The 25,899-nt window shown below is 47.4% G+C and overlaps 2 protein-coding genes across 2 annotated transcripts in view; both read right to left on the bottom strand.

The window, feature by feature from the left end:
• Positions 1–10,668, bottom strand: part of LOC137421022 (calcium uptake protein 3, mitochondrial) — a 53,327-nt gene extending 42,659 nt beyond the window's left edge. Inside the window, exons 1-7 of the mRNA XM_068106666.2 lie at positions 10,475–10,668; positions 8,149–8,335; positions 7,027–7,058; positions 4,985–5,063; positions 4,826–4,873; positions 2,845–2,927; positions 2,304–2,363 (exon numbers count right to left, since the gene is read on the bottom strand). Coding sequence (XP_067962767.2) covers positions 2,304–2,363; positions 2,845–2,927; positions 4,826–4,873; positions 4,985–5,063; positions 7,027–7,058; positions 8,149–8,335; positions 10,475–10,639 — 654 coding nt within the window. The 5' untranslated portion in view covers positions 10,640–10,668. The remainder of the gene's footprint in view (positions 1–2,303; positions 2,364–2,844; positions 2,928–4,825; positions 4,874–4,984; positions 5,064–7,026; positions 7,059–8,148; positions 8,336–10,474) is intronic.
• A 4,908-nt stretch (positions 10,669–15,576) lies between these two features.
• Positions 15,577–23,594, bottom strand: LOC137421021 (protein SCO2 homolog, mitochondrial). Its single transcript, XM_068106665.2, has 7 exons — positions 23,346–23,594; positions 22,719–22,793; positions 21,545–21,641; positions 20,913–21,119; positions 20,605–20,697; positions 18,681–18,796; positions 15,577–15,857 (listed from the first exon to the last, which is right to left on the bottom strand). Exons 1-7 carry the CDS (start codon positions 23,493–23,495, stop codon positions 15,735–15,737), a joined length of 861 nt encoding a protein of 286 aa, XP_067962766.1. The 5' UTR covers positions 23,496–23,594; the 3' UTR covers positions 15,577–15,734.
• Positions 23,595–25,899: the final 2,305 nt, after the last annotated feature.

Genomic DNA, 25,899 nt, shown 5'->3' with positions numbered 1-25,899 from the left:
CTCTTCGCGGGACGCGCTGGCGACGAGGATGTCGTCCAGGTAGACGTACAAAAAATCCAAGCCGCGCAAGACGCTGTCCATGAGGCGCTGGAACGCCTGAGCCGCATTTTTCAAACCGAAGGGCATCCGAAGAAATTCGAAAAGCCCGAATGGCGTGATGACAGCCGTCTTCGGGATGTCCTCCGGCCTGACAGGGACCTGATGGTAGCCGCGCACGAGGTCCACCTTTGAAAAGAAGGACATATTCGCCAAGCGGGCGGAAAAGCCCTGAATGTGGGGGACGGGGTAGCGGTCGGAGGTGGTGGTGTCGTTTAGGCGCCGGTAGTCCCTGAACGGTCGCCATCCCCCGCCGGGCTTGGGCACGATGTGGAGCGGGGACGCCCACGCGCTCTCGGAGCGCCGCACGATGCCGAGCCGCTCCAGCGTAGCGAACTCCGCTTTAGCTACGGCGAGCTTCGTCGGCTCGAGGCGGCGTGCCCGGGCATAGACCGGTGGCCCGGCGGTGGGGATGTGGTGTTCCACCCCGTGCTTGACGGTCCCCGCCGAGAAGGTCGGCCGCGTGAGGGCCGGAAAACCCGCGAGGATGCGGGCGAATTCGTCCGCTGCCGGAAGCGTACAGATGAACCTGGCCGGAACGGAACCGCTCAGCAAGTCGCTCGATGAGCCGCTCTGTGAGCTGCTCAACGAGCCGGGCAGCGCACACGCGAGCGAGCTGAACGTCTCAGCCTGGACAAGCCTTCTGCGCTTTACATCGACCAGTAATCCATTAGCACATAAGAAGTCCGCGCCGAGCAGTGCCATGGGCACGTCGGCCAAAACGAACGACCAACGGAAAACCTGCCCTCCGAACCGCAGAGAGAGACAGCGTTTTCCGTACGTGCGTATAGACGTACCATTGGCCGCAAGCAGCGCGGGACCTCGGCCCGCGGTGTGCTTGTCGGACGTACCGGCAGGAACGACACTCACCTGCGCTCCCGTATCGCACAGGTAACGGCGCCCGGACAAGGTGTCCGTTATGTACAGCAGGCTGTTGGAATTGCCGACGCTCACCGTTGCCACCGAGCGCCGGCTCGCCCGTTTCCCGACCTGCCGAATGAGCACGGCGGGCGACACTGCTGAGCCTCGTGGCCGAACTTGGTGTGGAAGGAACACCAGGCAGGCAGCTGCGGCGTCGGTAGCCGCGGTTTTCTTCGCAGCGGCGGTGGTGGGCGGGGCGTGGCGGCGGACACGAGGTGCGGTGCATCGGGGAAAGCCTCGGGAGCCTCGGGAGCAGCAACCGCGCCAAGACTCGCCTGCGTGTCCAAAGCCGCGTAGTATTTGTCGGCCTCAGCAGCGAGCGCACGGGGTTCCGTTAACGCGGAACCAGCCAAAGCGAGGCGGACCCGTGCTGGCAGCTGGCCTCGAAACAACACCCGGAATAGAGCGTTCGGGGTTTCGTCGCCCATGAGCGCCAGCATATGGTCCATACGGACCGACGGTCACGTGTCCCCGATCTCGGGGAGGTCCAAGAGGCGATCGGCCCGTGCGTCCACCGTAAGGCCGAACGTGGCGAGGAGGAGACGCTTGACCGCCTCGTACTTGCCGTCGGCAGGTGGATTCCTTAGGACCGATACGACGCGGGTGGCTGTGCCGGGCCCGAGGGCGGAGACCACGTGGCTGTACATGGTCTCGTCCGCCGTGATGCCTCGAAGTCGGAACTGGGCTTCCGCCTGCAGGAACCAAACTTCGGCTTGTGATTCCCAGAATTCGGGGAGCTTGATGGAGACCGCGTTGGTAGCCATTGTTGCGGCGGTTTCGGGGAGTCAGCAATGGGTGACTCAAATGTCGGAGGTCACCAATGAAGCACGCGGTACTACGCGCGTGACTTGCTACCAAGGAGGAAGCGGACAACGCGGTAAGTTTATAGTTCTTTATTCCAAAGAGGTCACTGTAGCACTGGCGCGCTCCGGGCTGCGTGCCCGGTGTATATCCTGAGGCCACGCCTACCCCTCGGGCCTGGCCGCCGCCCACTTGGTGCGCGGAATGATGTCACCATGCCAGTGGGCTTTCGTGTCCGCCACAACACGATCGGACGTCATCACAAATTACATTAACCAGATAATTACAAAATCAAAATCAAAGGAATAGTTTCATTTTGGAGCGAATCAAAGTGCATAATGAACAACAGTCGGGTTCACAATACAAGTCGATGTAAGCCGTCGTCATGACAACACTCCCTCCCTTGGCATGAAGCACAGACACGACACTCCCGTTTTAACACAGATTCGGTTCGCATCAGAGAAAGGAACGAGTGAAGGACATACCTCGTTGGATTGGAAGTTACTTTTTCTGTCCTCACGACTTTTTCGGAATATCTGCTGAAGCTGGATGGGTGAACAAGGTAAAGAAGGGACTTGTTTGAGAGAAAGGAAAGAAAGATCAAACATGCAGACACAGTAGACAGGTACATGATCACTGAATCAAGGCCTAGATTTAGGTATCTGGAAACGGCTCATCACAGGAGAACGACCAAGTGGATAGTCAACAAATACCCAGCTGGCTTAGGAAGGACATTCAGGGAGGAAGTACACAATATGCACCACTTAGGTTGAGGTATAGAGGACACCTATATACCTGTTATGGTTCACTCTTAATGCTCTGAGGACAACAAAGGATGTGCACATGGAAGGTCAACGCTTCCCAAAATCCACCCTACTGTAAAAACGATCATAAAACTGCACCTGTGTGGCAGCGCTTACATCAAGCAAGTCAATAATGGATATTGTCAAATTACAAATGCCAAAATGTATTAAAATACACGATTCATTCCTCTTGCTATCTTCAGCAACAATACGTCACCTTTACCTTGATAAACTCGGCTTTGTCAACCTGCTCATTACCATCTGTGTCGAACATCTTGAAGGCAATTTTAAAGCCATGCTGTGGCTCTGCAAGTACAATTTTCAAGCAAACTTAAATGAAAACATCATCACAGACTCACTTTACAGCAGGTAAAAGTCTTACATCAGGACAACTCAACGCAAGTGAAGCAAAATACATTGGACAATAAAAACAAAAATAATCCAGGGTATCAAGGGAAGATCTGGGATTTGAGAAAAGGTGCGATGAATAATACACTGATTGAGAATGGAGTGAGTGACGAGAAAGTGTGGTGTGAGTGGTGAGTGGTGAAAGAGGGTGGCGTGAGAGTGTGGTGTGAGTGGTGAGTGGTGAAAGAGTGTGGCGTGAGTGGTGAGAGAGTGTGGCGTGAGTGGTGGGAGAGTGTGGTGTGAGTGGTGAGGGTGTGTGGCGTGAGTGGTGAGAGTGTGGCACGAGTTGTGAGAGTGTGGCACGAGTGGTGAGAGTGTGGCATGAGTGGTGAGAGTGTGGCACGAGTGGAGAGAGTGTGGCACGAGTGGTGAGAGAGTGTGGCACGAGTGGTGAGAGTGTGTGGCACGAGTGGTGAGAGAGTGTGGCACGAGTGGTGAGAGAGTGTGGCACGAGTGGTGAGAGAGTGTGGCATGAGTGGTGAGAGAGTGTGGCACGAGTGGTGAGAGTGTGGCACGAGTGGTGAGAGTGTGGCACGAGCGGTGAGAGAGTGTGGCACGAGTGGTGAGAGAGTGTGGCACGAGTGGTGAGTGTGGCACAAGTGGTGAGTGTGGAGCGAGTGGTGAGAGTGTGGCGCGAGTGGTGAGAGTGTGGCGCGAGTGGTGAGAGTGTGGCGTGAGTGGTGAGTGTGGCACGAGTGGTGAGAGTGGCACGAGTGGTGAGAGTGTGGCGCGAGTGGTGAGAGTGTGGCGCGAGTGGTGAGAGTGTGGCGCGAGTGGTGAGAGTGTGGCGCGAGTGGTGAGAGTGTGGCGCGAGTGGTGAGAGTGTGGCATGAGTGGTGAGTGTGGCGCGAGTGGTGAGAGTGTGGCGCGAGTGGTGAGAGTGTGGCGCGAGTGGTGAGAGTGTGGCGCGAGTGGTGAGAGTGTGGCGCGAGTGGTGAGAGTGTGGCGCGAGTGGTGAGAGTGTGGCGCAAGTAGTGAGAGTGTGGCGCGAGTGGTGAGAGTGTGGCGCGAGTGGTGAGAGTGTGGCGCGAGTGGTGAGAGTGTGGCGCGAGTGGTGAGTGTGTGGCGCGAGTGGTGAGTGTGTGGCGCGAGTGGTGAGTGTGTGGCGCGAGTGGTGAGAGTGTGGCGCGAGTGGTGAGAGTGTGGCGCGAGTGGTGAGAGTGTGGCGCGAGTGGTGAGAGTGTGGCGCGAGTGGTGAGAGTGTGGCGCGAGTGGCGCGAGTGTGGCGCGAGTGGTGAGAGTGTGGCGCGAGTGTGGCACGAGTGGTGAGAGTGTGGCGCGAGTGGTGCGAGTGGTGAGAGTGTGGCGCGAGTGGTGAGAGTGTGGCGCGAGTGGTGAGAGTGTGGCGCGAGTGGTGAGAGTGTGGCGCGAGTGGTGAGAGTGTGGCGCGAGTGGTGAGAGTGTGGCGCGAGTGGTGAGAGTGTGGCGCGAGTGGTGAGAGTGTGGCACGAGTGGTGAGAGTGTGGCGCGAGTGGTGAGAGTGTGGAGCGAGTGGTGAGAGTGTGGCGCGAGTGGTGAGAGAGTGGCGAGAGAGTGGCGAGAGTGTGGAGTGAGTGGTGAGAGTGTGGAGTGAGTGGTGAGAGTGTGGAGTGAGTGGTGAGAGGAGTGTGGCGCGAGTAGTGAGAGAGTGTGGCGCGAGTGGTGAGAGAGTGTGGCGCGAGTGGTGAGAGAGTGTGGCGCAAGTGGTGAGAGAGTGTGGCGCGAGTGGTGAGAGAGTGTGGAGTGAGAGGCCTCAAAGTAAGAGTAAATTGAGAGAATATGATTGCTGCCAGACAGACATGTATTACGTCACATACTCGCAAGGATGCAAAGCAGGAATAAGTAGTCACTGTAAGACAACAGGCCTGCAGGGTAGGAAAGACACGCAAACCAATCAAGTAAAGATATTAACGAAGTTATTGAAGAAAGAATGTCAGAAATTACATTAAAAGTTCATTTTTCTGTGTCACACTCACCGCGGTTTCCAAGTGACTGGAAGAGATTCGACGAGGCAGACTTTAGAGGTGGTGTGGAAGCCAACAACGCTTTCACTTCCTAAAAATAAAAAATAAAAAATCCATGTGGAAATTAATCTGTCCACACGGATCAACAAGTCCATGTACACAACAATGATGTCCCTCAATGGCTTGTAATGCATGTAATATGTCTGCCTCGCTCAATCAAGAACCTTAAAGTTCTGTTGGAAGAATGTAAATAAGAAAATATTCACTTTTAACATTCCATCATTCCACGTCAGGCACGACTGCAGGTACTACGACTGCAGGTACTGCAGGTAGCGAGACTACAGGTACCAAATGCTTAACCATGGATCCATTTTATCCCATTCGTCTATTGTAGGTGAAAACCTAATAGGACCCCTTTGTAAATTTCAGCATCGTATTGTAACATCGTCGTGAGCCTGCTCGACCAACAGTCATGTACCAAAACAATTGGAGGAACCACTTGTCGATTGTCCTGTTGCAACAGATTGCTTGGACAAGTCTAAGACTTTGTGCTGACATAAAACAAGAATACTTTGTGCTGACATTTTGGATCCGGACCAATTCCTCATGTTTTGAACAACCCGCGTGGTCTTCATCCATGAAGCGATAGGGAATGGGACGCACATCGAGATAGGGAATGGGACGCACAGCGAGATAGGGATTATTATTATTTTTTTTTTGTATACTGAATCGAGGCTCGTGAAAGAGCTAACATTTATTTTACAAACAAATCAACCAGACAAACAAAATATATAAAAAGAGGGAGTGGAAGACAAGATGGGGAGAGAAGGGGAAGCACACAAACACAACATTTGAGAGCAGGGAGATGTGTGGAAGAGAGAGGGCTTGGGGGGAGGAGGCGTGGGAAGGGGTGGGGGGGGGGGGGGGAGGGAGAAGTATAAAACACAAGGACACCAAGCACTTCCAGGACAGAAGGTGGTATTTCAAAAAAGTGGATTTGGGGTGAAATTAGCGGGGGTAGAAAAGATCAAGGTTTTGGATGGGGGAAGATAAGAGATGGTGGTGGCGAGAATGGGACGCACAGCGAGATAGGGAATGGGACGCACAGCGAGATAGGGAATGGGACGCACAGCGAGATAGGGAATGGGACGCACAGGGAGATAGGGAATGGGACGCACAGCGAGATAGGGAATGGGACGCACAGCGAGATAGGGAATGGGACGCACAGCGAGATAGGGAATGGGACGCACAGCGAGATAGGGAATGGGACGCACAGCGAGATAGGGAATGGGACGCACAGCGAGATAGGGAATGGGACGCACAGCGAGATAGGGAATGGGACGCACAGCGAGATAGGGAATGGGACGCACAGCGAGATAGGGAATGGGATGCACAGCGAGATAGGGAATGGGACGCACAGCGAGATAGGGAATGGGACGCACAGTGAGATAGGGAATGGGACGCACAGCGAGATAGGGAATGGGACGCACAGCGAGATAGGGAATGGGATGCACAGCGAGATAGGGAATGGGACGCACAGCGAGATAGGGAATGGGATGCTCAGCGAGATAGGGAATGGGACGCACAGCGAGATAGGGAATGGGATGCTCAGCGAGATAGGGAATGGGACGCACAGCGAGATAGGGAATGGGATGCTCAGCGAGATAGGGAATGGGACGCACAGCGAGATAGGGAATGGGACACACAGCGAGATAGGGAATGGGATGCACAGCGAGATAGGGAATGGGATGCTCAGCGAGATAGGGAATGGGACGCACAGCGAGATAGGGAATGGGATGCTCAGCGAGATAGGGAATGGGACGCACAGCGAGATAGGGAATGGGATGCACAGCGAGATAGGTAATTGGACGCACAGCGAGATAGGGAATGGGATGCACAGCGAGATAGGGAATGGGATGCACAGCGAGATAGGGAATGCGACACACAGCGAGATAGGGAATGAGATATGGCAAAGGGCGTAAAGATTGATGGTTGGATATAATATCAAAAGTACGATGTATAGGTACCCCTTGTTCATTGGGAGGAAAACCTACCCTTGTGGAGAGAATCTTTCGCTCTTTCATACCTTGAAACAAAATAAAACAACAAAAATGCCATTAATTAATATCCCGAAAAAGACAGTTACAGAACTCCATGACAGCTGACCCCACACCCCTCCACAATTCAGTACTTGCACAATAAATCACCAACCATTGTTAAAAGTGAACAAATGGTCATCGACCAATAAAATGACACTAAATGCAAAACGTATCGACAGTCTTATTGGGATGTTAATTATGCACTCCCGTTATCGAGCCGGGACAGGCCATGGTGGGGCGTGGATGAGACGGGACAGGGCAGGGGGTGGACGAGCTGGTACAGGGCGGGGTGTGGAGGAGCCAGTAAAGGGTGGGGGATGAAGGTGCCGGGACAGGGTGGGGTGTGGAAGTGTAAAGGCATGGATGCGCCAGGACAGGTCGGGACGTGGACGAGCCAGGTTGTGGACGCTTGAACTGATCTTGAGCACAAATCGATTCTCACAAACACAAACTGAACAAAGTATTTAAGTTTTATTTTTAGTTGTTTCGTGGATAAGAGTGCAAAAATTTCTAAATTCCCAAAAGGTTTTTCCAAAAATGAAATCATTAATCTTCATTTACCCAAATGAAAGTCCAAACATCAAAATGAGCGGAAAAAACAACAAACAAAACTTGAGCATTTAACAGTGAATTCTGTTGACTGATAAAATCAAAATCGGAAAGCAATGATTAGAGAACTAATTATGTTGCAGCCTGGTGTTGGCTTAGCGGTTAGGGTGCCGGCTTGGGATCCTAGGATCGTGGGTTCGAATCCCGGTCGATCGCTAAATTAACACCAGGGGGGTTGACTCAGCCTGTCATCCTTCCGAGGTCGGCAAATTGAGTACCAGCTTGCTGGGATGAATGATCCCGGTGTGTACCCCGGTTTAGAATAGGTACACCGTATCCCTGCGCATCGTAAGAGGCGACTACGGGTTGGCGCCAGGAAGGGCATCCGGCCATAAAAACATTGCCTCAAACAGGGAACCATGATTGTCATGGGGCCCGCAAGGCTAACCCCTGCTCTAGCGGGGAAAATGGCCTTAAAACGATCATTCATTCATTCATCGTCATGATTAATGAAGCGGAAAGTCTCACGTGGTTTTTCTGATGTTAATGACTGCAGGAAGTCAAGTGGCGTCATATACACCTGCCCCGCGAACTCCAGTGAGCAAAATGCGACGAAGCACCGCTCCAGACTCGATGTTACAGTGAAGGAAATATTTTTATTGTCACCCGGATCGTTATCGCTGCAGCTTGTGGCACCTGTATCTTCATCTGCAGTCTGGAATGGCACAAAGGAAAACAGGTAAGTGCTTAGGGAGATCCAAAGTATGTATGTTTTCATGTATGTACATTGTACATCTGAAAATCGTGGAAAAATAAATAAATAAATAACAGGCTGTCCCGATCTTCACCAAATTTTACACACGTGTTGGAAGGAGCGTGTGTTTGGAGTGGGTGCTTCTAGTGAAGAAAATATCAGAAAAGCTGAAAATCTCTTACAATGGTGTGATGTTCACTTTGCCACACGTGAAAGAAACTGGCTCAGTACAAGAGAGGAAATGGCCAGGAAGACCCAAAGGAACCTCCCCAAGGCAAGACAAACACTTGAAGTTGCTCAGCTTGCGCGATAGAAGAAAATCAGCTGATAAATGAAATGAGAACAGGTCTGGACCTTAACATCTCACCCAGCACAGTGCGCGGACGGCCGATTCCAGCAGGTCTCCCATGGAAGAGTTGCAACAAATAAACCACAGCTGAGACCACAAAATAAGAATAAGATGAAAAAAATGAAATTTGCAAAATAAACCCACCATGATTGGGCGACTGAACAATGGTATTGGGTACTCTGGTATAATGAATTGAAGTTTAAACTTTTTGGATCGACGAGGTGTCAGTTCGTATGTCGAAGACTCGGAGACGTTACGACACGCCATGTTTTCAGCCCACTGTTAAACACGGGGAGGCTCTGTGACCGTCTGGGGTTGTATCTCAGCTTGTGGTGAAAGAAAACTTGTTAAAAACCAATGAGATGCTAACACAAGGGAAGTACAAGCAGATACTGCAGCACCCAGGCAGTTCCTAGTGGAAATCGCTGAATTGGAAAAGGATTGATTTTCCAACGAGATAATAATCCAAAACGCACTTCCAATGTAGCAAAATAGTATTTGGGGAATAAGATTACAGCTGGTGTGCTCCAAGTGATAGAATGGCCGCCTCATAGTCTGCATGCGAGTCCCATCGGGGCCATATTGAATTACCTGGAACAGAAGAAGAAGAAGAAGGGGGACCAAACTGACCTTGGAGAACATATGGCACAATATTCCTGTAAGAGTGCTTCAGTCATATACAGGAAGTGTGGGTAAAGGAGTGACGACACTCAAGAAGGCAAAGAACGTTTACACAAAGTACTGTATTGACCGATAATATAAAATGACATTGTCCTTGGTTAGGGGTTGGGGCCCGTGAGGGGGGTGGGGGGGGACACAACAGAGAGACCCTTGGAGGAACAATGATCTTGGAGAAGAGTGAGATGAAGGAGAGTGGGAGCAGGACATAGGGTGTGAACAAAGTGGATACAAGCTCAAACACAAGAAAAGGAAGTGGAAAACCGAGGATAAAACAAAAAAAGAACAAGAGGGGAGGGAGGTCCTTGGGAAGGATTACTGCGGATAGAAAAGATCATGGGTTTGGGACAGGGGATGGCCTGAGGTGGTCGTGAAAAGTTATCTTGAGACCTTGGAGGGAAGATTGACATTGCAGACTGAACTCGTTGGATCCACAGCGGAGAGGAAAGAGGTACGAATGAGGAGGTGAATAGTGATTCTGGATTTTGGAAGTTTCACCAGAAGGGGATTTGCTGGGGGACGGCGTGCTCCCAGTTACATCATTCATTCATTTTCGTATTCAGTACATTCAGTACATGACTGTTGGTATAATCAGTGCTCAGGGACACGGTGCCCGCTGTAGGTTTGAGCAATTACTTGTAGTATGTTCGGGGAGCCGGCGATAGCTCGCCTACTCCTCGCGAAGGACAAAATGTGATCTTTAACGTCCATCAACTGTTGTTCGGAGACGGGACGCCCGTTTAACGTTCATGTGAGGGACGGGACGCCCGTTTAACGTTCATGTGAGGGACGGGACGCCCGTTTAACGTTCATGTGAGGGACGGGACGCCCGTTTAACGTTCATGTGAGGGACGGGACGCCCGTTTAACGTTCATGTGAGGGACGGGACGCCCGTTTAACGTTCATGTGAGGGACGGGACGCACATTGATGAATTCTCGTGCCTGTGAAACACCGGGATGAGGGGTTATAGCCGGGTCGGGATTCGAACCCAGGCTAGACAGCGTGTAGGCGAGTGTGTGTAGAGAGCAGTTCAAGCACACACCCCGTACCCGTCCGTAAACACCACACTTACCCGTACTGTATGAATCACCGCTACCGTTGCCGCTCCCAAACCCACCAATCCCGTGAGAATTTGCTTCCCCTCAATCTGGGTCCTTGTGCCCCACGAGCTGATCCACCTGGTTCGCCCGTGGACCTGTATCCCGAAACGCACAACTCGTCTCGCCAACCTGATCATCCCGACTTCCTGTTATGCTTATGGTTGTTGTTGTTTTTAGGTTACGGTACTTCACCGAAAATTTATTTACTTATTTTGTTATATTTACGTATATCACCATGTGATGACGATAACTTTATAGCCCTGTTCCAATAATTTAATGTTACCTTTCACATAGCTACAAGGACTCAAGCACGAAAGAGCGATAAAAAAAAATTCCCCCCAAAAAATAGAATTCTTTAAAAAACCTTTTTTTTTTTTTTTGTCTAAAACTCTCCCCGGCGCTCAATGGTGAACCTCTGAAAGTTTGACGAAGATCCGTTCAGCCATCTGAGAAAAATGTGGACACAGACAGCATGGTGTTGGCCTAATGAGTAAGGTGGCTCCCTTTAGAATTTAGATCTTTGGGTCTTCAGTTAGAACACCTGTTGCGCCGTTGAAATAACACCAGGTAATCCTTCCGCAGCCGACAAAATGAGTACCAGCATACTAGAAATGGGGGGGCACTGCATCAGCATTGCTCCCAACAATGATGCAACCAGGAGCCACAGGCTGCATTAGAAATGACGAGTTTGTGATGGACGTAAAAACCAAATTAGAGAAAACTTTAGAGAAAAAATTCGAAATAATTCCATTGTCGTTGGAGATCGTCATGGTCCGCTCACTATTGTTGTTGCTCTTCTTTCTGTTTGGCAGGAGTGTGGGATCAATGAAGTAACTTTCGGTTGTCCTCAGCCAGCCATGTGCGAGTGGCATCCAGGTGGTGAGTTGGGTAATCCTGGACTAGATTGTCCGCAGGTTTGGAGTTGCCACAATATTCTGATATTCCCAGGCAAACACGTTGCTGCTAAACAGGCCAAAACCAGGTCGGAGCAGATGATCCATTGGCTTGCTGTGGCCCGTGCCTACGGTTAAATCTTAACCTACCTTTTGTGGAAAGAAGACCCTGTATACAACTGTAAATGCCTTGATTTAAAATCGACTGTACTCTCACAAAACTCGCTTTGATTCATTTACCTGCAACCTTAATCGCGTTTGTTGCACGACCCTCGGTCTCCATATAGAGGAAAAAAAACAAGAGGCGTTCAAGAATGTCACCAGAAGTAGTTGCCAGAAGGCTTCATTTATTGTCAAAAAGTACGGACGCGAGACCAAAATACCCAACTCAAACTCCAGTGCAGACAATTTGTACTATCTCGGACAATATGGAACTACTTATCGTGTATATTTGAACGTAAAATTACCGAACACAATTTGAACTAGAACGGCACTCAGTAGAGAGCATACCTCCACCTGGTTGGCCATATCACTTGAAAATTAAATAATTCTCATATCCAAATCCATTTTCAGATTTTCACCAAAATGGAATATATTAGTCCTTGTCAGACACCCAACCGGTCCACCAAGTTTCGTCCAAATCCATCCACAACTTTTTGAGATATCCTGCTATGTATCGTTTATAGCCCGATCTCTCAATGGTGAAGAATCACTTTAAAAATTCGAGTATCCGGATCGGAATCCGGATCTTCACCAAAATCTAATCATTTCGTCCTTGTGACATACGCTACATCTCTGCCAAATTTCGTCCGAATTCGTCCACAACTTTGAGATATCTTGTTCACAAACAAACAGACAAACAGACAGGGGTGAAAACATAACCTCCATCCACCTTTTGTGGAGGAGGTAACTACAACGACATTCGGTGGAGCGTATACCTCCACCAGGTTGAACAGTTTACGTTTTGTATCCCACTGATAGGTAAGATCTGGATTCGGAACTGAAGTAAACTCGAATCGGCTTATTCTCGTCACCTAAACAACTCATCCACTAAGTTGTCATAATCCCAATATCATGCGATATATCGTTGTTTGGAGGAATTAGGAATCAGTGCGGAAGAATCACTAAAAAATTTTTTTATCATATCCTGATCTTCACCAATATCTAACCAATTTGTCTGAATCACACATCCAACCCGACGAAGGGTTAATGACCGAAATTCCAGCTTCTCCTTGCTTTACACGAGGGGTTACATAAGCATGCCTCGATCAACTCCAGTGGATTCCATCCATAATTAAAATAAGCAACCGAATAGTTGCTGACAAAGTAAACAAGCAACTAACTCAGGCATGGCCATCGCGAGGCCAAGGTGCACTTAATGACACTCTTTTGCACGTTTCTACGTCGATGACACTGTACTTGAAACAACAAGAAAGAGCAATCAGAGATTGCAGACCATCGCCAGGATGTTTTCAGGCTTTTGTGTGAAAACAAATATGGCGGCCGAACCACGTGACAGATGACGTCATTATGTTTTTTCTCAACCAATTTATGCCTACATGACGCTCAATAAATTGCATCTTGATCGGATTAGGTTTTGTACTTGTCGAATTATGACATCATAATGGAGGCACCTATTACATCATCATAAACATATTTTATTCCCCATGGAGAGTTCTTTACAATGAGCCATGTCTCAATTTTTTCTATTCAGCGCTTTCGAAGATAGAGGTGCAAAGTTTTTCAGTTTTTCAGTTTTTCCAAAATGGCTGCCGAACCACGTGACAGATATCATCATTGTTTTTTTCTCCACCAATTTATGCCTACATGACGCTCAAGAAATTTCATCTTGATAGGATGAAGTTTTGTACTTGTCGAATTATGACGTCATAATGGCAGCACCTATGACATTATCAACATATTTTATTTCACATGGAGAGTTCTTTACAATGAGCCATGTTTCAATTTTTTATAGTCAGCGCTTTTGGAGATATAGAGGTGCAAAGTTTTTTGGTTTTTCCAAGATGGCGGCCGAACCACGTGACCGATGACGTCATAATTATCATTAAAAAAATTCTACAGGTGGAGTTGCACCAATGGTGAAAATCTCCCGTCAATCGGACCAACGGTTGCAGAGAAAATCATATTTATTCTGAGCGGACAAACAGACAAACAAACAAAGACAGACAAACAAACGGACTCGAATGCAATACCCTCTCCTCAGGCGAGGGCAATTAAATAAAATTTATCTGACAAATCAAATGCTCTTTGTAAGAATTCGCTTGACCAATGCATAAGAGGTGTTAAAAGGACAAGGAGGAAAGTCCAAGCAAGGTCGGAGACAAATGTGAGGGTGGGCTGGAGGAGGTGGTAAGGGGTGGGGAAGGCCTGCACATAAAAACACCCCTGCACACATCTCTTTAGGTTTGGAAACCAACAAGGTTCTTTTTTACCATTGTAATATATGAGTATAATTAATCATCCCTTTCACACCATTCAGGATCTACAAACACATTAAACAACAAACAACACAACAGGCATTTTAAGGCCATTTTCCCTGCAAGAGCGGGGGTTAGCCTTGCGGTCCCCATGACAATGTTCTCCATTTTGCCCTATTTTCTGCATCTCCCCTTGTTAACCCCCTTTGCCCGCATTTCTTCTTCGACCATCTTTAGCAAAGTCTTTCTCGGTCTTCCCCGTCCTCTACTTCCTTCTACATTCATTTCCATCACTCTTTTCAACCAGTCACTTTCATCCTTCCTCAACACATGACCAAACCATCTCAACCTGTTTCTCTTCACAGCATCCATCACAGGCTCTATTCCCATCATCTTTCGCAATTCATCATTTGTCTTCCTCTCTCAATGATGCTCCGCACATCCATCGAACCATTCGCATTTCCACCCTTTCCAGCCTTCGTTGCTGCTCTACGTTCATTACCCATGTCTCGCTCCCATAAATCATAACACTTCTCACACATGCAGCATACACCTTTCCCTTCAGCTTCAATGACACTCCCCTCCTCGTCAGCACGCCACTCAGTTCCCGAAACGTCTTCCATGCACATCTCACTCGAGCAACCGTTGCCGAGTCTGATCCACCTTCTCCATTCAGCATGTCTCCAAGGTAACAAAATGTTTTCACACCTTCCAGCTTCACGCCATCTCCAAGATCCAACTCAACATTTCCTCCATCTGCAGCTCCCTCTGTGCACACCTTACACTTGAATGTAGCTGCCACACTGGTTAATGACCCTCTCAGACCACTACATTTTTGATGAACCCACTCAGCGCACATTGTACATTGAATGGAATTCACTCCGACACCCTTCCTGCACACAACACATGGCCACTTCCCAGTTTTGTCCACCTCACCACATGCTTTACCACTTGCCATCACCTTCGTCTTTCCGATATTCACCTTCAGACCTTTTGTCTCCATACACTCCTTCCACTTGTTCATCTTCTCCTTCAGTCCATCCATACTTTCTGCAATCAACACCAGATCATCTGCATACAACAACTCCCACGGTAAACCCTCCTTTACGTTCTGAGCCAGCACCTCCATCACAGCTACAAATAGTAGTGGACTTAGTACCGACCCCTGATGCACTCCCACCTTCACCTCAAACTCACCACTGTTCCCGTCCTTCGTCCTTACAGCTGTGCGCGCTCTTTTGTACATTGCCATCACTACTCTGATCGAAAGAGAAATAACAGAGAAATAAATCAATGTTGAGTAACCACAAGCACTTGTTACAATTTGACCGCTGTCTCTATCACGAAGGCTTTCCATGACGAACTTGGTTGGTTGGATATCACCAGAACTTGTGGGCTGGTAGGGTGCATGCTCACCTCTGAGCTGTCGAGCCTGGGTTAGAATCCCAACACAGATATAAACTACCATACTGGTGTTTCACAGGCAGGACGATTCACCAATGTGTGTGCTGGTCCATCGGATGAAAATCCCATGGTGTCCTTTGTGAAGAGCAGCCGAGTTATCACCAGCACTCTGAAGAAATTACAAACTCCTGCCCGAATCTACAGGGGCACTGCATCAGCACCACCGCTGCGCTCTTAGCAATGATGCAAAGCAACGGCCTCACGCTGCACACAAAATTACTATGACCCGGACTTGCAATACGATAAGATCTTCAGTTTAGGAAGCTCATAGGTCCGAGAAACCGTTTGGTGCCGTATATTTATTACAAACATTAAAATGGCAGCATTTGTTCAATCCCACGTGCTCCATCCTCATTCAAGGTCTCCAGTATGGAACAACCTTGACGCTTCAAATATACTCAATTCTATCTACCTGTAATAGTTTAGTATGCATTTTGTCATCCTTGCTGTATGTGGCGAGTGATCGAGCTCGTCATCTTCTCCAGAGGATGATCCCGTGCAAAGAAATCGCGAACCAAGCCTCGTGGATCCACCAGGAATATCAGAACAGAGTGATCAACCTGTTGAGAAATATTCCACTGGAGTAAATAAGTTATCAGAAAATCATTTGATTAGTCTTTTATTGGCACTTTTATTTGTCTGTTAAAATTTTATTTTAACAGACAAAGGTGTATGCTGCATCTGTGACGTGTTATGATTTATGGGAGTGAGACATGGGTAATGAACGTAGAGCAGCAACGAAGGCTGGAAAGGGTGGAAATGCGAATGGTTCGGTGGATGTGCGGAGTATCGTTGAGAGAGAGGAAGACAAATGATGAATTGCAAAAGATGATGGGAATAGAGCCTGTGATGGATGCTGTGAAGAGAAACAGGTTGAGATGGTTTGGTCATGTGTTGAGGAAGGATGAAAGTGACTGGTTGAGAAGAGTGATGGAAATGAATATAGAAGGAAGTAGAGGACAGGGAAGACCGAGAAAGACTTGGCTAAAGGTGGTGGAAGAAGAAATGCGGGCAAGGGGGTTAACAAGGAGAGATGCAGAAAATAGGGCAAAATGGAGAAGATCGTCATGGGGACCGCAAGGCTAACCCCCGCAAGGCTAACCCCCGCAAGGCTAACCCCAAAACGTTTTTGGCCTGATCTCCCAATGGTGAAGAATCACTTAAGAAATTCTAGTATCCGGATCCGAATCCGGATCTTCACCAAAACCTAATCATTTCGTCCTTGTCACATACGCTACCATCTCTGCCAAATTTCGTACAAATCCATCCACAACTTTTTGAGACATTTTGTTCACAAACGGACAGACAAATGGACAAACAGACAGGGGTGAAACCATAACCTCCATCCACCTTTGGTGGCGGAGGTAAAAATGAAACGATTGATTTGGACAATGTAGGGGCTGAAATTAAGAGATTAAGAGTTAGCTCTAAGAACTAAGTTAAGTTAAGAAAGTTAAGAGTTAAGAGTAAGAAAGTTAAGAGTTAGCTCTTAAAGTTATTAAGAGAGTTAGTTGAAATGAAGAGAGCGCTGAAAGGGTTGTAATCTCGGAAATACAATTTTTAACTTTGAATGCTACAATTACATCACATTACATTACAATACTACATGAATGTGATTTTAATAAATTTGACTGAAACTAGCAAGTTGCCGCATGTGATGCAATTTGAGTGCCTGAATGACAGAGGTGCTTTATTTGAAACTCTTTGCTCAATGTACAGTGCCTTCAGAAAGTATTCACACCCTTTGACGTTTTCACATTTTGCTGTGACAGCTTGAATTTACAGTGGATTAAACGGAGATTTTATTTTTTGTCACTGATTTACAAATAACACCCCATAATGTCAAAGTGGAATTTTGTTTCGTTTTACTTTTTTTTTTACAAATCAATTAAAAATGAAAAGCTGAAATGTCTCGAGTCAATAAGTATTCAACCCCTTTGCTATGACACTGAAAATTGAGCTCAGCCGGGTTTACAATGGCACCTCGGCACAAGGCCCACGATCAGAAGGGACCCATAGCAGGTATGATTTTTAAAGGTGTACACACCGTGATACGTTTCAATAAATATATATATAATTTAATGGTAGAATATGTATAGAACTTGGTGGCATCAGCAAACGGCAGGCTGTTTTTATCCACCGTTTTACTTACTTTTTTTTAACGTCATTTATTTTATGTACACTTGTGTATATATCCTTCTGCCCTAGGGCTACCATTGCTGGTACCCTATTTGCAGCCACCTCCATCTGAAAGACTACTTCTGTGTCATCTCCTGTCTTTTGCATGGTTACCCAAATGGGGGCCCACAAATTTGTTTGGCACCAGGCCCACAAAAGGTTATTCCGGCCCTGCTGACACCAGGAGACAATGGTCAAATCCACCGAGTATGTGGGATCAGATGAGTGCAAAGTAGGCCGCGATATAGTAATTGTGGGATTATTAGCGGCAGGGTGCAAATATGGAATGTCCACGCATGTCCGCACATGCAAAATGTTTCTCCACCAAATGTCCGTGTCTACAAAAGAGATGAGTTCACCACCACTACACTGACCATTGCTTAAACAACGTATACAAAGAATGAAATTAAGTGGCATGTCATGACAACATGTGTTGAGTTAGACGCAAGTGTTGACACGAATCATCAAATTCATTTTTCCTCGTCAAGGGGGGCTTGGACTGTTGTTGACCGATTATAAAATATTAAATCAAAAAAATTAATCGAAAATAATATAAATGCTAAAGGACTGGACGGGAATTCATATTGCCATGGAAAGCCGATTTCACAGGCTCACCTCCAGGAATCAAACTTTTCAGCGAGCAAAGCTTGGCACGGGCAACACCCCAACAATGTCCGTCATGGACACCAGCCCAACAATGTCCGTCATGGACACCAGCCCAACAATGTCCGTCATGGACACCAGGCCAACAATGTCCGTCACGGACACCAGCCTAACAATGCCCGTCACGGACACCAGCCTAACAATGCCCGTCACGTACACCAGCCCAACAATGTCCGTCATAGACAACAGCCTAACAATGTCCGTCATGGACACCAGCCTAACAATGTCCGTCACAGACAACAGCCTAACAATGTCCGTCATGGACACCAGCATAACAATGTCCACCACGAACAACATCCCCAACAATGTTCTCAATGGACAAATCTTCTGGTCAAACAGTCTGCCAACCAACATTTTCTAGTTGTACGGTTCAAAGCAGACGAAGTGCGGCTCAACCCTAACATGTACACTCCCGCATGGCATCTTTTAGACTTTAGAGAATGGAATAGATGATAGAATTTACTGTGATTCATGTAAAGAGATCTCTTGGTGTTCCCCTTCCCACCCATGTCTTACTGGCAGGGTGCAAGGATGGTACAAACCAGATAGTCTCCGTCAGCGGTAGGTGGACCACGGCTGTTGAACACCCTGAAGGCTTTCGTTACACGCTGGACATTTTCTGGTGAACCAGTCAGCCCGATGAGCCGCGGATGAAAATCTGATAAACACAAACGAGCATCACACACTTTACAAAAAAAAAGAAATAATAATAAAATCACCTGTTCCTGGACTCTTCACTCCACAAAACTTTTCCCACATTTCGAGGTCACAGGCTAGCTGTTATTTTCACCACGTTTTGCCGCGCTGTGTACCTATTGACCTGAAAGCCTGAAAGCCTATTGACCTGAAAGTACATGAAAGTCTTGTGTGCAGCCGTTCGTCGTCGCTATTCCATGGAATGCAAATCTTAAGCAATTGTACTGCCACTAGCCTGACATACCAATGTCACTGATTGACATTCGAGATAGTCTGCAGCCTCCTCACTCTCTGCAGACCTGGACAAAATCACAGACTGGTCAAACAAGTGGAACATGTCTTTCAATCCTGACAAATCTCACACTCTCACTGTCTCTTCGAAAAGACCGACTGGACAAACCTCCCATCTACTTTCTCAACAATCCTCTCCAAGAAGTTCTGTCACTCAAGCTGTTGGGTCTCTATCTGCCATGATCTTTCCTGGGAAAACCACATTTCCAAGCTGGCCTCCAAAGCCAGTCCGGGGCATCCTCCGTCATGCGAAGTCCTTCCTTGGCACACCTGAGCTCCTCACCACATACAAGGCTTTCATCCGCAGCTCAATGGAATACTGTTCTCCCCTCTGGGCTTGTGCTCCTACCTCACACCTAGCTCGTCTTCACGCTGTTGAAACCAAAGCTTTCAGAATCATTGGAATCTCCCACAATGAAGCTAACTCCGAGGGCCTTTCACTCTCTCACCGCAGGCAGGTTGGTGGTGTTTCTGTCTTCTACAGACCTCTCCGGCCTAGCTCCCCCAGCTCTGTCCCCCAAATATTCCTACAGGTCGCACAAGATCTGCCAGCAAACCTCTTCTTGTGAAACTGCCAAAATCAGGACTCTCTGCTCACCTTCACTCTTTCATTCATCTTTTCTCCCATCTCTGGACCAAACTCCCTCACTCTCTTCAATCCCATTCCTCCCTCCAGGTCTCTAAAACAGCTGTTCACCACCATCTCTTATCTTCCCCCATCCAAAACCTTGATCTTTTCTACCCCCGTTAATTCACCCCAGATCCACTTTTTTGAAATTACGACTTCTTTCTTGGAAGCCCTAGCAGTGTCCATGTGTTTTTCACCTCTCCCACACCCCCCCCCCCCCCCTTCCCATGCCTCCTCACCCTAAGCCCTCTCCCTCCCACAGATATGCCGATGTCCTTGCTCTCCATCTTGTCTCCCACTCCCGTTATCATGTTTTATGTTTTATGTGCGAGTTCGTCTTTTTGTGATCAATGTTAGCTCTTACACGAGCCTCGATCTTGTATTTAAAAAAAAAAAAAAAAAAAAACCAGACCAAACGAGCACTGTCGTCATATGGAGGTCTGAGGTATTGCAGGGTGCTATTCAGTCAAGGTTATTTCAGATGGCCTCATTGGATAAGGCTGGTGTTGCTTGTAGTCTTTCACTTCACAATGACATTCATTTGGGGATGGTTGAACAAATCCTAATGGGGATGATAGGGATGCCCACTCGGTTACAGTCAATCACCTTTCGTCATTGGAACTCCGTTACCTCCTTCCATCGGGACACGATTCTCCAAAACTGAGCATTCAGATTGTTCCCTATCTGACAGGATGCGGAGGCAGCACACTTACCTTTGAGCCATCTCGCCCGGGTTCAATTCTCCAGTAGACTACAAACACTCGCATCCCCCCCCCCCCCCCCCTATGCAGGCAGGGCGTTGCATTACATAGTGTCTTATGGGTGTCTAATAGTGAGAGTGTGCAAATTACCTTTAATATAAAGGGCCAGGGCCTTGGGGTCATCCCGTTCAGGATCTACTGTGATAAAAACAGGCTGAATAGGCAATAGCGACGAGTCCATGTCTGTGTGAACGGAGAGGGCCGAGGAGATGAGGGAGAGGCACACGGAGGAGGAGATGAGTCAAGATCAAACAGCATGGCAAAAAGAGCACATTTTGGTTATTACGATGAAGGCATCAAGAAAAGTGGACATCAATAAAAAGTCAAGTGGAAAAGTGGCAAGATGAAATTGGGAGGTATGCTCCGAATGAATCCTTCATGATGGTATCCCGACTCACCCAAAACATTGACAACCCCGGTAAGTTGCTCCATTGATTCAGGGCAGACATCAGGACAGTGGGTAAAACCAAAGTACAGAAGCAACCACTTTCCAGCTAGGCCTCCGAGTGAGCTTGTGGCTCCAGTATGGTCTACCAACGGAACATTCTTTGCCGGTTGTCCGAGGCCCAGTTCGTCCAATTGCAATTGCCTTTTCTCCTGAATAACTGAAATACGTGAACGGAAATATTATAAAACAATATTATTTATTCGGAAATAAGACAACCGAACAAAAATAAAACTACCACTGGACCCGATGGTATAACCGTTTGGTTTCTCCAATCATGATCAGCCAAGAAATCTACACCATGGTCTTTCTTTTTTTATATAAAAGGGAGAGGATGGAGCGGGTGGGGAGGGTCGATACCGGCTTACGGGACAGCTTGCAGCTCGATAACGATAGTCATGCGGCCTCACTACGAAGCCCCACCACATCAAGGTGGGGCCCAAACATGACTCCTCATTCCCCTTGTACACGACTTGGGGACGTCACCAAATTAAGCACACGCTCCATTTGTTATCGTACAAAGGCTGCAAGATGCAAACATTTTAATCAAAAAGAGCTGTGGATGGAACACAGCGATAAACTCACGGCGCTGCTTCTTGCGATTCATGTAAAACCATCCCGCGAGGAGAAAACTACCCAGCATACCTGCTACGGCCAAACGCTTTCCGAGTGACATACTGTCCTGGCCATACAGGGAGTAAATCAGAATTACTCAAACAGGTAGGAAAAAAATGTCTTTAAATATATATATAAACAGGATGTAAATTGTAAACAATATAAAGGGGCCAGAAAATGGTGGGTCGTGCAATGGCAGAGGGAATGACATTACTGATTTTGAAAGGTGGTGACATCTGGTGGCAGAGAAGGAATGGGAGAGGGAGAAAAAGGGGAGAGGGAGGAGAAGGGGAGAGGGAGGAGAAGGGGAGAGGGAGGAGAAGGGGAGAGGAAGGAGAAGGGGAGAGGAAGGAGAAGGGGAGAGGAAGGAGAAGGGGAGAGGAAGGAGAAGGGGAGAGGGAGGAGAAAGGGAGAGGAAGGGGAAGGGGAGAGGAAGGAGAAGGGGAGAGGAAGGAGAAGGGGAGAGGAAGGAGAAGGGGAGAGGAAGGAGAAGGGGAGAGGAAGGAGAAGGGGAGAGGAAGAAAAAGGGGAGAGGGAGAAAAAGGGGAGAGGGAGAAAAAGGGGAGAAGGAGAAAAGGGAGAGGGAGGAGAAGGAGGAGAAGGGGAGAGGGAGGAGAAGGGGAGAGGGAGGAGAAGGGGAGAGGGAGGAGAAGGGGAGGGAGAAAAAGGGGAGGGATAAAAAGGGGAGGGAGAAAAAGGGGAGAGGAAGGAGAAGGGGAGAGGAAGGAGAAGGGGAGAGGAAGGAGAAGGGGAGAGGAAGGAGAAGGGGAGAGGAAGGAGAAGGGGAGAGGAAGGAGAAGGGGAGAGGAAGGAGAAGGGGAGAGGGAGAGGGAGTGAGGGAGAAGGGAGGGATGAGAGAGCGAAAGTGAGAGCAAATGGGGAAGGGTAGGAGGGGAAGGAGGGGAAGAAGAGTGTACAAGGAGGATAGGGGAGGAGGGAGAATTGAAGGGGAGAGAGAGAAAAGGGGAGAGAGAGAAAAGGGGAGAGAGAGAAAAGGGGAGAGAGAGAAAAGGGGAGAGAGAGAAAAGGGGAGAGCCACACAATAAAGCAGGATAAGAAAAATAAAAAGTTCGTTTTGATAAAGAAAATGTGGCAAAAAGAAATGAAGATAAGAGGAAACAAAACTGAAGGTGGACAGTGTCACCTGGTGGTGAGGTGGTGTGCAGTAAATACGACAGGTGAGAAGATGAGGTCTGGCGGAAGGCAAGAGCGAACAACCCTAGTAAAGACAAGTACATCATGAGCCAAGCTAGGCCATTGCTCACCACTCATCATTAGCCCATGGTGCCTCACCTGGAGTCTCACCATGTGCTATAATAAAAAGCAACACCTTGTGTGTGATTTCACAAACATTTTGATCCGTTACAAATCATCCAATTCCCCACAAATCTTCACTGGACACATTGCCATGTCTGAATCATAGGTCACCACAGTGTGTTTGCAGTACCCGACTGCTGGTTGCATCATTTATGGTGTGAAGGGGACAATACCATTTGGTGCACAACTTCCCTCGCACACCTTAAATTAGGGCCGAATCTGGAATTCCGCTCTGGGTCACACGGATGTGCACCAGTGAATACGAGCCGACAAGATAACCGGCTTAAATGGTTCCCTCTGGAGTCCAGACGACGTCCACAATGATGCAACACCATGACGGCGGTTTATCGTCAGTCAATCGAACCAGATTACTGATTAGACACCTGTAAGGAGAGCGGGGGAGGTGATGCTTGGCAAGGCGGTGCCATACAACTACAAGGGACCATCAAGTCACCGTGCTCAGACGTCCATCGTCATGGACGAAGCTCGAGGAACTGATTTTCACGACATATCGCCTCATGTCCCATCGAGGGACAAACAGAGGGGCCATGGGTGCCGCTGCGCACCTCACGGACCGTCCGAACCCGGAACGCAGCGTCAGCATGGCGGGAAGGTAACCTCAAGCGGGAAGGTAACCTCAAGCGGGAACCCCGAGACGAGAAGAACACACGGAGAAACGTGCGTTTCAAATACGGAAGTGAACGAGGGGACACGGATATTATTATTGTTGTTGTTGTTGTTTTATGGCATCCTTCCGAAGGAATGACGTAGCCCACTCAGATGTATGGACGATCTCGATTCATCTTTCCCTCCGTCACCGAAGGACGAAGGTGGATGGAGGTTATTTTCACCCCTATCTGTCTTTTTACTCCCGCCAGGGAGTACTGCATTCACTCGTGTCCGTGTGTGTGTGTCAGTGTGTTCGTGTGTTTGTGAACAAGATATCTGGAAAAGTTCTGAACGGATTTGGATGAAAGTTGGTGGGATGATTGCCCTTGGGATAAGGAAGAATTGATTAGTTTTTGGTGAAGCTCAGGATATTATTCCCGATCCAGGAATTTTTGAAGGATTTTTTTACCATTGGAAGATAGTGCTCATTTTTTTCAACATTATCTTCTATATATTCTATATCTAACATTGTGATATGAAAATAGTTTTCATATTTGTTGTAAATGTAGTTTAAACTCGTGGTTATGCGTTAGAGCGGTGTATTTCTTTCAGCAGCGTCGTCTTCAATGTTCATTTTTTTTTCTAATAAAGACATATTCTGTCATTTTAAAACGAACAAAGTGTGTATTAGGTTTCCCCGTTTAATAAAATGTATCGTTTGATACGTATAATGCTTTAAAACTGTTTTTTTTTTTTTTTTTTTTTTTAACCTCAGGAGAGATATCAACATTTACTGATTTAGCTCAGCGAATGTCATTCGTGGTGTCAGTATTTGATGAACTTATAAAGACTTAGTTCCAGATTTGTCAATGGCTGAGGTATATTAACAAACGAATAAAACAGATTTGGCAAAATTCGAACTTTTTTTTAAAAGATCGCATATTCACCCAGGGTTGTGATTTGTGAATGTCTGAAGAAGAAGAAACCTCGCATGGGTTTCCCAGACCAAAAAAAAATTCTGGTTCTGGCTCTGCGATTTTCAGGTTTATTACTCCCGCCAGAAAGTAACGCATTCGATCGTGTCCGTCAGTGTGTGTGTGTGTGTGTGTGTGTGTGTGTGTGTGTGTGTGTGTGTGTGTGTGTGTGTGTGTGTGTGTGTGTGTGTGTGTGTTCGTATGTTCGTGTGTTCGTGAACAAGATATCTGGAAAAGTTCTGAACGGATTTGGATGAAAGTTGGTGGGATGATTGCCCTTGGGATAAAGAAGAATTGATTAGTTTTTGGTGAAGCTCAGGATATTATTCCCGATCCAGGAATTTTTTTGGGACATTTTTTTGGGAAAGATTTTTTCTGTTTTATAGTAAGGGAAACATGAAAATCTGTTAACTAAATTGTTACCAAAAAATTTCTTCACCAATATGTTTGTAAAGGTGTGTAATAACATGTGTTAAAATGTTGAAGGTCAACTCCCGTGGGAAACCCAGAAAAAAAGCTGTTGAATTCGGGTACCGAAAAATTATTTTCGAGAATTTTTATTTTTTTTAATCGGCCCTTAAGTAACTTATGAGGGGTCAAATAAGGGTTTTTCATGATTCTGAGTTGATTGTTAACATTTATATTTCACCACAGACACTCCTTTGTGGAAAAATAATTTCTAAATATATCTCATTTTCTACTTTGCAGGACATGGAGTCTAGCAATATGGATGAAGACGTTACTCCACCTGTGCTCAATTGCTTCATCTGTGCACGCTCGGATACACCAGCTGAAAGGCTCATACAGGCAACTCCAAAGGGATACTCAACTTTATTGAAACAATCAGAAACTGTCGAAAATGTTACTGTTGTGGAACGTATGAAGGAGGCTCAAAAGGAAGGAAAACTGAGGTACCACCAGAAGTGTAAAAATGATCTGTACAACAACTTTGTTGCAACCACCAAGAAGTCAGCTCAAGCATCAAAGGCAGAGAAAGAGTCATCAAAGTTGAAGAGAAGACGCACTACTTGTGAGTTCAGTTCATCAACTGGCTGCAGTTCTAGAAGATCACAGTCAGTTGACCTCCTGTATAAGGATGTATGCATTCTTTGCAACCAACCAGCCCAGCTCTACAAAAATAATCCAGCACAAGCTAGAAAGAAATACAGAGTGCCAGATAATTTGACTGCAGATACACTGAAGGCAAGCTTGCTGAAGACAGCACGGAGTCGCGGGGATGACTGGGGCACTGAAGTCACTGGACGCCTGGAAGGGATCAACGACTTGGTAGCAGAAGAAACACTGTACCATTTGCGATGCAAACTTATGTTTGCGAGAGGTGACAGTTTGTCCAAGACTGATGAGGAAGGAAAAAGGAAGAGAGGACAGAGGAGTATTGATGAGGAGCGAGAGGCAGTTTTTATT

The sequence above is a fragment of the Myxine glutinosa genome, chromosome 2, assembly GCF_964187855.1.
Source record: "Myxine glutinosa chromosome 2, kmMyxGlut1.1, whole genome shotgun sequence".
NCBI lineage: Eukaryota > Metazoa > Chordata > Myxini > Myxiniformes > Myxinidae > Myxine > Myxine glutinosa.
Note: the sequence above shows the minus strand (reverse complement) of the source record. Positions and strands in the feature narration are given on the sequence as shown.

Bases quoted from the DNA above. Each gene is read 5' to 3' on its own strand.
- LOC137421021 (XM_068106665.2), bottom strand. From the start codon at position 23,495: ATGCTGACGCTGCGTTCCGGGTTCGGACGGTCCGTGAGGTGCGCAGCG. The intron at 21,642-22,718 runs GTGACACTGTCC...CTGTATGGCCAG, and splicing joins GCACACCACCTCACCACCAG to GACAGTATGTCACTCGGAAA. The intron at 18,797-20,604 runs GTAATTTGCACA...TGTGTTTATCAG, and splicing joins CCTGGCCCTTTATATTAAAG to ATTTTCATCCGCGGCTCATC.